At 37.6% G+C, this 16,839-nt stretch overlaps 1 protein-coding gene across 8 annotated transcripts in view; it reads left to right on the top strand.

Moving 5' to 3' along the window:
* Positions 1-16,839, top strand: part of ARNT (aryl hydrocarbon receptor nuclear translocator) — a 71,518-nt gene that overhangs the window by 14,142 nt on the left and 40,537 nt on the right. For 7 of the 8 annotated variants that reach the window (XM_038562158.1, XM_038562159.1, XM_038562157.1 and 4 more), the window contains exons 2-3: positions 8,917-9,028; positions 14,241-14,285. In XM_038562158.1, coding sequence (XP_038418086.1) covers positions 8,917-9,028; positions 14,241-14,285 — 157 coding nt within the window. Of the gene's footprint in view, positions 1-2,425; positions 2,442-8,916; positions 9,029-14,240; positions 14,286-16,839 lie in introns of those variants that run through there. The other variant, XM_038562155.1, reaches the window with a different exon arrangement.

Here is a 16,839-nt window from a genome sequence, read left to right as displayed (position 1 = left end):
GCACGAGCGGGGGAGCAGCAGGTAGAGAGAGAGAAGCACGCTCCTCACGGAGCAGGGATCTGGATGCGGGACTTGATCCTAGCACCCTGGGATCATGACCTGAGCTGAAGGCAGACGCTTAACTGACTACCCAAGGACCCCCATTTTAACATTTTTAAGTATACAGTTCAGTAGCCTTAGTATATTCACATTGTTTTGCAGCCATTGCCACCATCCACCTCTAGAATTTTTTTGATCTTGCAAAACTGAAACTTTATACCCAATGAACAATGACTCCCCATTCTCCAAATCCCTCCAGCCCCTGCCACCATTCTATACTGTCTCAATGAATTTCACTATTCTGGGTACCTCATTTAAGTAGAGTCGTATAGTATTTGTCCTTTTGTGACTAGCTTATTTCACTTAGCTAATATTTTCAAGATTCACCTGTATTGTATCTTATTGCAGAATTCTTTTATTTTTAAAATTTATTCTATTTTTTTAAAGATTTAATTTATTTATTTGAGAGAGAGAGAGAGAGAGTGAGAGAGAACATGAGCAGGGAGGAAGGGGAGAAGCAGGCTGGGATCATGACCTGAGCTGAAAGCAGACGCTCAACCAACTGAGTCATCCAGGCAGCCTCAGGATTCCCTTTTTTTAGAAGGCCAAAATAGTATTCCATTGGATGTATATGCTCCATTTTTTTTTTAATCCATTCAGTTGTCAGTGGACACTTGAGTTGTTTCCACCTCTTGGCTATTATGAATAATGCTGCTATGAACATGGATGTTGTCCAAGTATCTCTTTGAGATTCTGCTTTCAATTCTTTTGAGTGTTTAGCCAGAAGTGTAATTGCTGGATCATAAAATAGTTCTGTTTCTAATTTTTTTTTTTTTACAACTCTCCATACTGTTTTCCATAGTCGCTGCACCATTTTATATTCTTATCAATAGTGTACAAGAGTTCCAGTTTCCCCATATCTCACCAATACTTTTTTTTTTAAAAGATTATTTATTTGAGATGGAGAGAGATAGCAAGAGAAGCATGAAGTGGGAGGAGATGGGAGAGAAGGAGAAGCAGGCTTCCTCACTGAGCAGGGAGTTGGAAGTAGGGCTCCATCCTAGGACCCCTGGGATTGTAACCTGAGCCAGGAACAGATGCTTGACTGACTAAGCCATCCAGGTGCCCCAATGCTTTTTTTTTTTTTAAGATTTTATTTATTTATTTATTTATTTATTTATTCATTCATTCATTCATTCATTCATTCATGAAATATGCAGAGAGAGAGAGAGAGAGAGGCAGAGACACAGGCAGAGGGAGAAGCAGGCTCCATGCAGGGAGCCTGATGTGGTACTTGATCCCAGGACTCCAGGATCACGCCCTGGGCCAAAGGCAGGCGCTAAACCGCTGAGCCACCCAGGGATTCCCCCCCCCCCCTTTTTTTTTAAAGATTTTTATTTGAGAGAGCACGAGCAAAGGGAAGAGGCAGAGAAAGAGAGGGAGAAGCAGGCTCCTCACTGAGTAGGGAGCCCGATGTGGGGCTTGATTCCAGGACCCTGGGACCGTAACCCGAGCTGAAGGCATACACTTAACTGACCAAACCATCCAAGCGCCCCAATACTTGTTATTTTTTAATTTAAAAAATTTTGTCTTTATGCTCGGTGCCCAATGTGGGACCAGAGCTCACAACCCTGAGATCAGGAGTCCTATATGCTCTACTGACTGAGCCAGCTTGGCATGCATTTACTTTTTATCATTTAAAATTTAAAAAAAAAATTAAAAAATTTTTTTCCATGGTGGACATCCTGATGGTGGTGAGGTGATATTTCATTGTAGTTTTTTTTTTTTAAGATTTTGTTTGTTTGTTTGTTTATTTATTTATTTATTTATTTATTTATTTATGAGAGACAGAGAGGCAGAGACACAGGCAGAGGGAGAAGCAGGCTCCATGCAGGGAGCCCGACGCGGGACTCCATCCAAAGTCTCCGGGATCAGGCCCTGGGCCGAAGGTGGTGCCAAACCGCTGAGCCACCTGGGCTGTCCTCATTGTTGTTTTGATATGCATTTCTTTAATGATTAATGATAGTGGAGCATCTTCTTATATGCTTGTTGGCTATCTGTGTATTTTCTTTAAAGAACACTAATGCCAAGTTAATTTGAGTATTTGTAGATCGGTTCACTTCTCATGTTTATTGTATTTTAGGGGTATCTTTTAGCTCTATTTCTTTTCCACAGATTTATTTCTCTTTTATTTATTCTCATCACATATATGTGTGTGTGTGTGTATATATATATATATATATATTTTTTTTTTTTTTAAGATTTTATTTATTCATGAGAGAGAGAGAGAGAGGCAGAGACACAGGCAGCTCCGTGTGGGGAGCCTGATCTGGAACTGGATCCTAGGACCCCAGGATCATGACCTGAGCCAAAGGCAGATGCTCAACCACTGAGCCACCCAGGTGCCCCTAGGTTAGGTGCAATTTACTGTAAATATAATTTGGATGTAGATTTTAGGATTAATAAATAAAACATTAAAAGCATATCCAAAGTGGCTCATATTTTAGACATTGAGCATATGATGAATTATTGTTCCCAAGCTTTCTTTTTTAAAATTTTATTTATTTATTTATTTATGATAGTCACAGAGAGAGAGAGAGAGAGGCATAGACACAGGCAGAGGGAGAAGCAGGCTCCATGCACCGGGAGCCCGATGTGGGATTCGATCCCGGGTCTCCAGGATTGCGCCCTGGGCCAAAGACAGGCGCCAAACCGCTGTGCCACCCAGGGATCCCGTTCCCAAGCTTTCTTTTTGAACATTTTATTATTTAGTTAAAATTTTTTATAAATATATTTATTTATTTACTTGAGAGAGAAAGGGAGAGCACGAGTCAGGGGAAGGGCAGAGGGAGAGCAAACATCTTAAACAGACTCCACCCTAAGCACTGAACTGTAGCAATGTTGTGCTTGATCATACGACCCCTGAGATTACGACCTAAGCTGAAATCAAGAGTTGGTCAGATACTTAACTGACTGAGCCACCCAGATGTCCCTTTCCAACTTGGAATGTTTCCATTATGACCCCTGTTTTCCTCAGTTGTGTGTTTTCAGTGACTTAGTTTTGTGTTATTTTTCCTCTGTTTCAGGAAAGTAGCTTTTCTTTAAATCTGGGAGATTATGTTGACTGACTAAAAATATGTTATATTTACTATTTTTCTGTAATTTTGGTCAAATTGTGATTTTAGTAGAAGGTACCTAATTTCAGTGCAGTAAGCACTCCTTAACTACGCTACCCTAAGTTCTTCCACTTGAGAGGAACTAATATTAGTGATTCAAATCCAAAGTATATTAAAAGAGTATAGATCATTATTGTATTAGTTTCCCAGGCCTGCTGTGACAAATTAACAAATGAGGGGGTTTACAACAACAATCATTTATTTTTTCACGTTTCTGGAGGATCAGAATCTGAAGTGAAGATGTTGGTAGCGTTGGTTCCTTCTGGAGGCTCTAAGGGAGAAATGTCTCCCTCTTTTCTAGTTCCTGGACATGTCTCTGTATCCAGTGTGTCTCTCCTTCCTCTCATGAAGAAAGCAGTTGGGGTCCCTGGGTGGCACAGTGGGTTGAGTGTCTGACTTGATTTCTGCCCAAGTCCTGATTTCAGTTGAGATCAGGTGCTGAGCGCTAGTTTGCTTGAGACTTGAGATTTTCTCTTCCTCTCCCTTTTTCCCTCCTCCTTGCCTGCAGGTGCTTGTGCTCTCACTCTTTCTTTCTCTCTCTCAGATTTTAAAAGAAAAAACAAAACAGACCAATCATTGGATTTATAACCCTCTCTAACCCATTATGACCTCAGTCTTAGCTAATTAAATCTTCAGTGACCCTATTTTGAAATAAGATGACATTCTGAGGTTCTATGTGGACATGCATCTTTATATTATTCAATCTATTGCAGTTATCGAGGTTATTTCAGGAACTCAAAGATGTTTCAACCTGAGAAAACTTGTAATTCACGTTATTAACAAATTAAAAGAAAAATATAATTGTATTAAATGCTTTACAAAAGTATTTGTTTCAGATTTTAAAAAGTACATTCCTGATTTTTAAAAATCTGTTAAATCAATAGAATTAAAACCCCAAATTAAGTCTAGTGAAAATGATAACTCAGAGATATCCATGTTCATTTTGGAGATTCTCTAGATGAAAGTGGCTTAACCTTTTTTAGGACATGGACCTCTTTGGTGGTAATTTTTTATTTTAAGATTTTATTTATTCATGAGAGACATACAGAGAGAGGCAGAGACCTAGGCAGAGGGAGAAGAAGCAGGCTCCCCAAGAGGAGCCTGATGTGGGACTAGATCCCAGGACCTGGGGATCATGCCCTGATCCAAAGGCAGACGCTCAACCACTGAGTCACCCATGTGTCCCTGGTGACAACTGTTGAACCCTTCTTCAACTTCATTGGGTCATTGTGGAAATAAATGAGAGGCACACGGTGAGGGCTTAAAAAAAAACAAACAAACAACCCATTAGGTCGTACTATCGGTGCACTGATTTTATACTAAGAAAATTCAATAAACTACTGCTTTTATATAAGACAAATTAGTAAAGTTATTTGGGTATAATATAAATATACTGCAATCAGTAGTTTTCTTTTATTCTAGCAATAACTAGTTAGAAGTTGAAATGGAAAAGTGATTTCATTTACAGTATTAATGAGCATAAAATACCTAAAAATAATTAGAGCAAGAAGTATGTAAGACTTATGTGAATTATAAAATTTTATTAAAGGACATTAGGAAAGATATGAACAAATGTAAGATGTACCATATTCCTGGATGAGGAAATGCAATGCCATATTGCTACTCTTTCAAATTTAACATTAAAATTTAATGTCATTAAATTAATTTCAAGAATTGTTATTAGAACTTTACAGATTTTATTTATTTATTTATTTATTTTTTCTTTATTTTTTTTTTATTATTTTTTTTTCTTTACAGATTTTAAAGTTCAAAAGGAAGATGAAGTATATGCTTTAAAAATGTTTTAAAACTTTAAACTTATTACCTTGAGATAATTTTAGGTTCATTTGCAATTATGAGAAGTAATACAGAGATCCCTTCCCTTAACCCACTCTCTGCTGGTGTCTTGCAAAACTATAGTACACAATATCATGACCATAATATTTACATTATTACAGTCAAGATACCGATTTCTATCATCAAAAGAGCCCCTCCTGGTGCCTCTTTACAGCTATATCAGCTTTCCTTGTACCCTCCCCCCACTGTCAGGGCAGCTCCTAATCTGTTCTCTGTCTCTATAATTTTGTCATCTCAAGAATGTTTCTATAAATGGAATCATATAATACACAACCTTTTGCAGTTGGCTTTTTTCACCTTGTGATTCTCTGGAGATTCATCCAGTTGTTGTATCTAGCAATAATACTTTATTCCTTTTGTTGCTGAGTAATATTCAGTGATAATGGGTATATATCACAGTTCACCTATTGAAGGACATTTGGATTTTCTTTTTTCAGCTTTTGCCTATTATGAATGAAAAAGTGCTGTAAAAATTTGTGTACAGGGTTGTGTGTTGACATGTCTTCATTTTTTGGGATAAACACCCATCAATGCAGTGCTAGATTGTATGTTAGTGACATGTTTAGTTGTGGTATTTTAAAGATTTTATTTATTAGAGAGCATGAGTGGGAGAGGGAAGAGCAGAGAGGGAGAAGCAGACTCCCCTCTAAGTACAGAATAGGACGTGGGTCTTGATCCCAGGATGACCTGGGCTGAAGTAAGGTGCTTAACTGACCCATCCGATCATCCCAATTTTTTTTTAAGATTTTATTTATTTATTCATGAGAGATACAGAGAGAGAGAGAGAGGCTGAGACACAGGCAGAGGAAGAAGCAGGCTCCATGCAGGGAGCCCAATGTGGGACTCGATTCTGGGATGCCAGGATCATGCCCTGAGCTGAAGGCAGGTGCTGAACCACTGAGCCACCCAGGGATCCCTGCATCCCAAGTTTTTTTAAAAAAAACTTCCAAGCTATTTTCTGAAGTGGCTGCTCTGTATTACATCTACCAGCAATGTATAAGTGATCTACTTTTTCTGTATCCTTCCCAGCATTTGGTATTGGTTTTGGTTTTTGTTTTGTTTGTTTTTATGTTAGCCATTCTGATAGGTATGTAGTACATTTCAGTGTGGCTTCAATTTGCATTTCCCTCACTAGCTAATGATGTTGACTATCATTTTATATGCTTATTTTACCATTTGTATATCTTTGGTGAACTGTCTCTTCCTGTTCTTGCCTGTTGGCTGCTTTTATTTATTTATTTATTTTTTTAAAAATTTTTTAAAATTTTTATTTATTTATGATAGTCATACAGAGAGAGAGAGAGAGAGAGAGGCAGAGACATAGGGAGAGGGAGAAGCAGGCTCCATGCACCGGGAGCCCGACGTGGGACTCGATCCCGGGTCTCCAGGATTGCGCCCTGGGCCAAAGGCAGGCGCTAAACCACTGCGCCACCCAGGGTTCCCTGTTGGCTGCTTTTAAATATTAATCTAATCTATCTATCTATCTATCTATCTATCTATCTATATATATATTTATTTATTATAGACAGAGAGAGGCAGAGACACAGGCAGAGGGAAAAGGAGGCCCCACGAAGGGAGCCTGATGTGGGACTCGATCCTGGGCCTCTAGGATCACGCCCCGGGCCAAAGGTGGTGCTAAACTGCTAAGCTACCGGGGCTGCCCATATATAAAGTTTAAACAAAATAACAGTAAAATCTTAAAAAGAATTGCATTTTGATTTATCTGTAATGTTTGCTGGTATATCTTCTTGTGTATAGCTTTTCTAGTAATTGCTGGAGTGGGCATTGCATTAAAGATCATAACATCACAATCTATGAATGGTGTCATTTTACCACTTTAAGTGTTAACATTTTACCTCCTTTTGGTATCTGCATTTGTTAATTTAATTGTTTTAAATATTTCCTCTATAAACATCCAGAACCATGCAGATAGTGTTGTATTTTTGCTTCAACCACCAAACATAATTTAGGAAACTCCAGAGGAAAAGAAAAGGCTCTGAATTTTACCCATATTTTTGCAAACTGTATTCTTTTTTTTTTTTTTTAAGATTTCATTTATATATTCATGAGAGAGACACAGAGAGGCAGAGACATAGGCAGAGGGAGAAGCAGGCTCCCTGCAGGGAGCCCCATGTAGGGCTTGATTCTGGGACCCCAGGATCACCCTCCCAGTCAAAGGCAGAAACTCAACCACTGAGTCACCCAGGCATCCCAGTTTTTAGAAGTTTAATTGTGACATGTGTTGGAATGGATTTCTTTAGGTTTATCTTTTTTGGGGTTTACTCAGTTTCCTGAATCAGGTTACATCTCTTGCCAAATTTGTGACATTTTCAGACATTATTTTTCAGCTTTCCCTTCTTTCTCTCTTTCTCTTCTTTCTCCCAGGATTTTAATGGGTAATTTCTTGTGTTCTGCCTTCCATTTCACTGATTCTTCTCTTTGTTCTCTCCATCCTGCTGTTGAATCAATCCACTTAACTTTTTATTTATTTTTCAGTTCTAAAATTTCTATTTGATTCTTCTTTATATTGTTTCTTTGTAGAAACTTTTTTTTTTCTTTTTGCTTTTCAGTTTGTTTGAACTGTGCTAATAATTGTTGAAGTAGGGACGCCTGGGTGGCTCAGCGGTTTATTAGCACCTGCCTTCCACCCAGGGTGTGATCCTGGGGTCCCGGGATTGAGTCCCACGTCGGGTTCTCTGCATGGAGCCTGCTTCTCCCTCTGCCTGTGTCTCTGCCTCTCTCTCTGTGTGTCTCTCACGAATAAATAAATAAAATCTTAAAAAAAAATTGTTGAAGCATTTTTTTTGTTGAAGCATTTTTATAGTGACTATTTTTAAAACCTTTGTCCAATAATCTTAACATTTATGTCATATCATTATTTTTATTCAGTTTGAGATCTTCTTGGTTCTTGGTATGATGAGTGATTTTCTTTTTTAAAATTGAAGCTTGGATATTTTTGTATTATGGGATATAGGACCTTACTTAAACCTGTTTTAGCTGGCTTTCAGTGACACTACTTTAGAGAAGGAAAGAAGAGTGCTATTTTGTTATTGCTAGGTAGAGTTAGAATTCCAGTTATTTTGAGTTCTTTTCTATTTATGCTAGATAAATAAAAGGATCTAAATTTTTTTTAAGAATTTATTTAGTTATTTATGAGAGACACATAGAGGTAGACACACAGGCAGAGGGAGGAGCAGGCTCTCTGCGGGGGACCTGATGTGGGACCCCTGGACCCTGGGATCATGCCCTGAGCCTAAGGCAGAGGCTCAACTGCTGAGCCACCCAGGCATCCCAAGGATCTAATTTATATATGTTTGTTGGGTGAATAAAATGTATAAATCAATTGTGTGTGTGTGTTGTTTTAGATTAGCATATGTGTCTATCATAAGCTTTTAAAAGTGAAGTTGCAAATAGAATACAGTACTCCCTCTTCCTAACTCTGTGAAGTTGGAGGGAACTGAATATAGGGAATGCATGTTTTCACTTGTATAAGAATTCCAGAAGAGCAATATGCATATGGGTTTTCTAGCAAACTACTGGGATTTCATCCATACCTTGACTAGCTAACTTAATGATGATGATGATAAGAAGGACTATTTTTTTTAATATCTTATTTATTCATTCATGAGAGACAGAGAGGCAGAGACATAGGCAGAGGGAGAAGCAAGCACCCTGAGAGAGGCAGAGACATAGGCAGACGGAGAAGCAAGTACCCCACCTGATGTGGAACTCGATTCCAGGACCCTGGGATCACAACCTGAGCCAAAGGCAGATGCTTAACTACTGAGCTACCCAGGTGATGGACTATCTTTATTAAATGTATATTTCCATTTTTCTGTCATAGAAATGACATCAGATGTACCGTCATTGGGTCCAGCCATTGCCGCAGGAAACCCTGCAGCTGGGATTCAAGGTGGAGGAGCCATTGTCCACAGGGCTATTAAGCGGCGTCCAGGGTAAGTTTGGGTATCATGTGTCATATATGCCTCTCTTATAAACCAGCCTCATTCAGTTAGTGGCCGAACCGAATCCTCTTTGCTATGCCTAACCCTCTCATTTCAACTGGTTACTAACTGCACTGCTGTCAGATACTGCTCTTTAGTCCCTGGAATTTTTTCCTTTTTACAGAATTAATGTTTTATCTAAGTTTCTTATATGCAAGTTTTTTAAAAAAATATTTTTTAATTAAGATTATTCCTTTAATTACTATGTAGTTAATGCACAGTATTTTATTAGTTTCAGGTATACAGTATATTGATTCAGTAGTTCTATACATCATTACTCAGGTGTTCATCTAGACAAGTGTGCCCTTTCACCTAGTTCACCCATCCTCCCCACCTTCCCTCTGATGTACTTTACTTTTAATGAGTACCCTCTTTTTTTCAATAAGAGTGTTTCGTATATGAAGCATTGATTTCAGAATACATGGTTCTAAAAGATATATGTAAAACCTTCCCTCCAAGTAAAATAGAATACACATTTCCTTTGAGTAAACACAGAAGAATCCTCTGGTGAAGTCACATAAAAAGAGGTATACCAAATACTGCAAATGTAAGAAGACTAAAATCATACCAAGTGTATTTTCCAAATACAGTGGTACAAAACTAAAGATCAACAATAAAGCTGGAAAATGTGCAATGTAAATTAAAATATTTAGTATGTAAAAATTAACACATTGCACAAGCAGTGGGTCAAATAAGAAATCAAACAGCAAATCAAAATATGCCTCAGAACAGCAGAAAAAGAAAACACAGTACTCCAAAACCTGTGGGATGCAGTGAAAACAGATGTTAGAGTGAAACTTATGCTGTAAATGCTTATATTAAGAAACTCAAATAAGGTGACATTATACCACAGAGGGCTAGAAAATGAAGGAACAACTAAAATTTAATGAAGGAATAACAAAAATCAGAAATAAATAAGATAGGGATCCCTAAGTGGCACAGCGGTTTGGCGCCTGCCTTTGGCCCAGGGCGCGATCCTGGAGACCCGGGATCGAATCCCACATTGGGCTCCCGGTGCATGGAGCCTGCTTCTTCCTCTGCCTATGTCTCTGCCTCTCTCTCTCTCTCTCTCTCTCTCTCTCTCTCTCTGTGACTATCATAAATAAATAAAAATTAAAAAAAAAAAGATAAAAAAAAGAAATAAATTAGAGATCAGAATAAACAATGACATAACATTGAAAGTAATGATTAAGTTTTTCTAAAAACATAAACAAAATTGGGGACGCCTAGGTGGCTCAGCGGTTGAGCTTCTGCCTTTGGCTCAGGGTGTGATCCTGGGATTCCGGGATCAAGTACCACATTGGGCTTCCTATGAGGAGCCTGCTTCTCCTTCTGCCTATGTTTCTGCCTTCTCTCTCTGTGTCTCATGAATAAACCAATAAAATATTAAAAAAATAAATAAAATTGGCGATGCTTAACCACATTAATTGAATTTAAATACAATTTTTAAAATGCAAAAATAAAATAAAATAAAATCTCCCAGCACAGAAACACTCCAGGCAGAAGGCTTCATTGGTGAACCCCACCAAAAATTTAAAAATAATAATAATGAGTTTTTATCAGAATCTTGCAGATAATGAAACGGATCACATTCACAGTTATTCCATGAGACCATTCCATCAGTTATTTATTTCATGAGGCCAGTACCACTCAGATACCGAAGCAGGACTAAAACAATACAAGAATGTAGAAGTCTACTTTGTATTGCTATTCCAACTTTCTTTTGACATCTATTTGCATGATGTTCTCCATCATCTCACTTTTCAATCTGTAGGTATCTTTAGGTCTAAAATGAGTTTCTTGTAGGCAGCATATAGATCTTGTTTTTTTTTATCCATTCTCACACCCTTTATCTTTTGATTGGAGTGTTTGAGCCATTTTCATTCAAAGTAATCATGGATAGATAGGTATTTATAACCATTTTATTACTTGTTCTGTTGTTTCTGGAGATTTTTTCTGATCTTTTCTTGTCTTTGGTTTCTTGTTTGCCCTCAGAGTCACTTTAATATTTCTTGCAGGCCTGGTTTAGTGGTCACAAACTCCCTTAGTTTTTGTTTGGGAAAGCCTTTATCTCTCCTCTTCTGAATGATGGCCTTGATGGATAGAGTATTTTTGGCTGCAGATTTTCCCATTCTATACTTTGAATATTTCATGCCACTCTCTTCTGGCTTACCAAGTTTCTGTTGAGAAATTTCCATTAGTCTTATGGGTTTTCCTTTGTAAGTTAAGGACTAACTTTTCTTAAAAGATTTATTTATTTATTTGTGGGGGGTGGAGTGGGGTAGGGGGGTTAGTGGATGCATGTGTGGGGAGGGACAGAGGGAGAGAATCTTTATTTTTATTTTTTTATTTTTTTAATCTTTTCCCCGTGATCTCAGAGCCTAATTCAGGGCTCTATCCCAGGACCCATGAAGATCATGGCTTGAGCTGAAACTAAGAGTTGGATGCCTAAGCAACTGTGCCCCAAGTAAATAAATGAATCTTAAAAAAGAAAAAAAAATAATAAAAGAGGCTTGGGAGAATGGATAGTATTTTTTGGTGTTAAATTTCTCTTTTTACTTCCTTAAAAGTTGTTTAGCTAAGGGGCACCTGGATGGCTCAGTTGGTTGAGTGTCCGACTTGGTTTCATCTTGGGTTGTGATCTCCAGATTATGAGATGGAGCCCTGCATTGGGCTCTGTGCTGGGCCTGGAGCCTGCTTAAGATGCTGTCTCTCCCTCTGTCCCTTCCCCCTACTTGCACATGCACACTTGCTTTCTCGTCAAAAAAAAAAAAAAATTTTTTTTAAATCTAATATAGCTAGTCTTTAAGTTTCACCTGCTAATAGTAATGCAAGTCATCCTTGGAGTTAGGTGGTAACATGAGTAGCATATTAAGACTTACTATGTCTCCAGGAGTTTTACATTAACTCATTGAATAACAACTTACTCAAGGATCTAAGTAAGTGGAAGATATTTGATATGAACCTTGGGAGGTTAGTTTTAGAGTTCACTCTCTTAAACACAATGTTATGGTTATGTATAATAGCAAACAATTAGAAGCACTATAAATATCAAAATTAGGGGATTAGTTGAGTAAATTTTAGTATATTTGAAATGGAATACTGTACAGTTATTGGAGGTAACATGTATCAGTAGAGAAAAATATTCACAGTATGTTGGGACATTACAGTTTATGTAACATACTACTCTGTCAGAAGGAAATATGTAACATGTGCCTAGAAAAAACTGAAAGGATACTCCTCAGATTTCTAGATGATGAGATTATGGGAAACTTGTTTTTATTTTCAGATTTTCTGAAATGAATGTCTATTATTGGTAATCAATTAAAGAAGAAATATACATTCTTTTTTTTTTTTTTTTTAAAGAATTTTATTTATTTATTTATGATAGTCACACAGAGAGAGAGAGAGGCAGAGGCACAGGCAGAAGGAGAAGCAGGCTCCATGCACCGGGAGCCCGACGTGGGATTCGATCCCAGGTCTCCAGGATCACGCCCTGGGCCAAAGGCAGGCGCCAAACCGCTGCGCCACCCAGGGATCCCCAATATACATTCTTTTAAATAAAGATTGGAAAATAGAAAGAATAGAAATTATCCTACTACCCTGTCATTTCCAATCAGTTTTTTAGTATAGTTTCTTCATTCTTTATATGTAGATCTTTTAGTAGTTGGAATCTATAATTAGATAGTTTTATATAGCCTTGTCTTTTCACCTAATTGTATGTAACCTTTTTTCATTACTGTTATTTTATAGAAATATGATTTTTAAGTTACACAAAGGGATGTACTCAGTTCCTTTTTGGGAAATTTAAGTTATTTTGAAGTTTTTGCTAGTATATGTAATGCTCTGTGAACATCTTTGTACATAATTTTTTTTTATCTCTTTTGAGTTATTTCCTTAAGGTAGATTTTTAGAAATGGAGTTATTGGGTAGATTTTGACAGGTAATTAGGGGGCTACAGGGAGGAAGAGGAAGGAACACTTTCAGGATTGACACTGTATATGTCATCTAGAGACTCATAATGTGGGGTTAGGGTGGTAGTAGAGAATATAGAGATTAATAATAATAACCTGCATCCCACAGGTTTTAGAATACTGTGTTTTCTTTTTCTGCTGTTCTGAGGCCTACCTTATTACTTATAATCTTCCCTAATCCCTGAAATGAAAGTCACTGTTGCTTTTTTTTTTTTTTTTTTTAAGATTTTTTATTTATTCATGACAGACACAGAGAGAGAGGCAGAGGGAGAAGCAGGCCCCATGCAGGGAGCCCGACATGGGACTCGATCCCGGGTCTCCAGGATCACACCCTGGGCCGAAGGCAGCACTAAATCGCTGAGCCACTGGGGCTGCCCATCACTGTTGCTTTTACTAAATGTCTTATAGCATATTGCTTGTGCTTCTCACATGGCACTTTTCTATTCTTGTTTTATATTTGTATTTGTCTAGGTAGAAGGTCCCTTGACGGCAAGTCTCTTGTTTTCCTCTCTCTAGTATGTATTACATGTTTCTTAGATGTGTGATGGAAAAAAAAGGATTAATTAATAACCTTCTGAGATCTTAAATTGCTTCTGTATATAACATCACTGTTTTGGAATGTTTCAGAAAGCCAGTAACATAGCTTAGACTATAGAAATGAAAGATGGACCTGAATTATTATTGTTTTTTTAAGATTTTATTTATTTATTCATGAGCGACACAGAGAGAAAGAGGCAGAGACACAGGCAGAGGGAGAAGCAGGCTCCATGCAGGGAGCCCGATGCAGGACTTGCTCTCTGGTCTCCAGCATCATGCCCTGGACTGAAGGCAGACACTTAACCGCTGAGCCATTCAGGTGTCCCAGACCTGAGTTATTCATATTAATTTTTTATTTTCACTTTTGAGTGGATTCCTGTTCCTTTGATAGAGGTTGTACTCTAGTGTAAAACTTTGGCAAAAGCGGAGACTGCCAATTTAGGAAAATATAAGGCAGCAGCAGGTAGGTACTCTTTTGATTGCCTAGTTGGGTACAAGGAGGAAATCACATAGCTTTGATTTCTGTGTCTAATTCCTCTTTTCCTTCTTCCATTTGGGTGGATGTTCAGATAGCTTGTGGGTTGAGAAATGTTAATTTCTTAATTTTCTGTATTGTCAGTGGGCTTATAATATTTATTGTTGGTTTTACCCAGGTTGGATTTTGATGATGATGGAGAAGGGAACAGTAAATTTTTGAGGTAAGATTTTTAAAAATTTTCTTAGATTTCTGATATTAAAGATTAGTTCATGATCTTTTATTTCTGACTTGTAATATTTTTGTCCTTAGGCCTAAGGCAAGTTCTTTATCCTAAAACTAAAGTTTCCTATTGTGTTATACCTTATAACATTTTCAAGCATTTTTTAAATGGATCCAGAGGAAGGAGCTCAGTGAAGAGAGGGCAGAGAATTTCCAAGACCCTGTTTTAGTTTTCTATTGCTGTGTGGTTTAAAAACAACGATGATATATTATTTCTCACAATGCTGTGGATTGGCTGGATGGTTATTCTGTTTTCTTTGTGGTCTTTTATCTTTAAGAATGTCAGACTGAGTTTCTTTACATGCCAATGGCTACAGTGTGAAGGGCAAGTCTCAGTCTAAGTGCTTATCAAGCCTCTGCTTTGTATTGACATTTGCTGGTGTTCCTTTGGCGAAAGCAAATCTTATGTTCAAGTCCTGCGTCAGTGTGTTAGGAGGCCAAGGTGTAATTCATTGAGGGGGGTGGGCATTAATGTACCTTTAATATTTTCTGATGCCCATTGATTCTTTCAGAGCAGGAATTAGAATTTGTATCCTTAAATAATGAATCTTCTGGAGCACTGAAGATGGACTTTTCAGTATATTGTTGGAGGACTTCTTTCAGAGAAGGGAAATACTTATTCTTGCTGAAGACCAATTATTTGTTTTTTTTTTAATTTTTATTTTTATTTATGATAGTCACACAGAGAGAGAGAGAGAGATAGAGGCAGAGACATAGGCAGAGGGAGAAGCAGGCTCCATGCACCGGGAGCCCGATGTGGGATTTGATCCTGGGTCTCCAGGATCGCGCCCTGGGCCAAAGGCAGGTGCTAAACCGCTGCGCCACCCAGGGATCCCAAGGTTTTGTTTTTAAATAAGGAAAGCAGGGCAGCCCCGGTGCCGCAGTGGTTTAGCGCCGCCTGCTGCTCAGGGCGTGATCATGGAGACCTGGGATCGAGTTCCACGTCAGGCTCTCTGTATGATGCCTGCTTCTCCCTCTGCCTGTGTCTCTGCCTCTCTCTCTCTCTCTCTCTGTCTCTATGAATAAATAAATAAAATATTAAAAAAAAAAAAAGGAAAGCAGTAAGAGTCAATTTTAGTATATGTGCTGCCGAAGCGAGCACAAGCAGTAAGAGTCAAAGAAAGGAAGATAACCTTGACTGTAGCCTACCTTTTTTTCTTTCCAAAGTTGAAAATATTACCTAGGTGGGTCTACTTTGTTGAATAACAAATATTTAATCGATAAAGGAGCCCTATTAAAAAAAAAAGCCATTATTTTATTATACGAGTGTCCAGATTTCATTTGTCCTAACAACTAAATCTTAACTGGTAATATATTTTATAAATTTTTAAATATTACAAAGTTACATGTAGTGCAAGTATGTCTTCATTTCATTTCAGACCCTTTCCCCTTAGACAACTACAGTTTCCAGTTTATTGAGTATCCTTCCAGAAATATTCAGTATATATATAAATATATTTAAATGTATATGTGTGGACATACATTCATAATCCTCAGTTTTTGTTTTTGCATAGAGGATATGCATGCTGTAAATTGCTTGCCATTGTTTTGTTTTATAATGCTTAAGTTCTGTCAGAGACATCTATTTTTTTCATTTTAGTAATTTTTTAAAAAGATTTTATTTATTCAGAGAGAAAGGTAGAGACACGTGCAGATGGAGAAGCAGGCTCACACAAGGAGCCCAGACCCCGGGATCATGCCCTGAGCTGAAGGCAGACGCTCAACTGTTGAGCCATCCAGGTGTCCCCATTTTAGTAATTTTTATTTAGGCTTATATTTCTTGCTGCTAACTATTTGCTGAATCCTACCAGATATTCTTGAAAACAACTGTAACTTGGCTACCAGAAAGGAATAGTTGCAAAACATTGGAGAAAATAATTCTCCAAGAGGACTTTTGAGACTTATTGAGTAGTAATAAGTGTGAAGAGGGGAGGATATTTCAATTTTGGGGGAAGGATCAACTTTTTCAAACAGTTCTGGGAATTGTTCCAAAGGAGAATTCCTGATTATAACTGATAGATGCTATTGGTAGAACTGTATTATGCATTTGAGTGTCATAGAGATAACCACTTGTCTTATTTATATTTCTCAGTTAGCTCAGGCCCTGAGTCATTGTCTCGATTTCCACAAAATCTAGTAGTCACAAACTATATGCAGATCCAGAAAGGTTCAGTTGTCCTTTCCCCAACCATAAAAAAAGACTGTCACAATTCATTTTACATAGTGGGTCATTATGTCTGGGAGAGGTATCACTAAATTTCTTTATTTATTTTAAACAATTGGAATTTTCCACTCTGGACAATGAAAGTCTTACTTGCATTGTATAAGTCAGCATTAAATTTCCTTGGTGGATGCTACTCTTTGTTTTTTGTTGTGCTGTTTTAATTTTTATATTTTAATTTTTTGTTTTTATTTTATTTAAATTCAACTTGCCAACATACTGTATATAACACCCAGTGTGGATGCTACTTTTGAAAGTTGTAATTTATTATCTC

This window comes from Canis lupus, chromosome 17 (assembly GCF_011100685.1).
Source record: "Canis lupus familiaris isolate Mischka breed German Shepherd chromosome 17, alternate assembly UU_Cfam_GSD_1.0, whole genome shotgun sequence".
In the NCBI taxonomy this organism is placed as follows: domain Eukaryota; kingdom Metazoa; phylum Chordata; class Mammalia; order Carnivora; family Canidae; genus Canis; species Canis lupus.
This window is presented reverse-complemented; position numbering and strand designations above follow the sequence as displayed.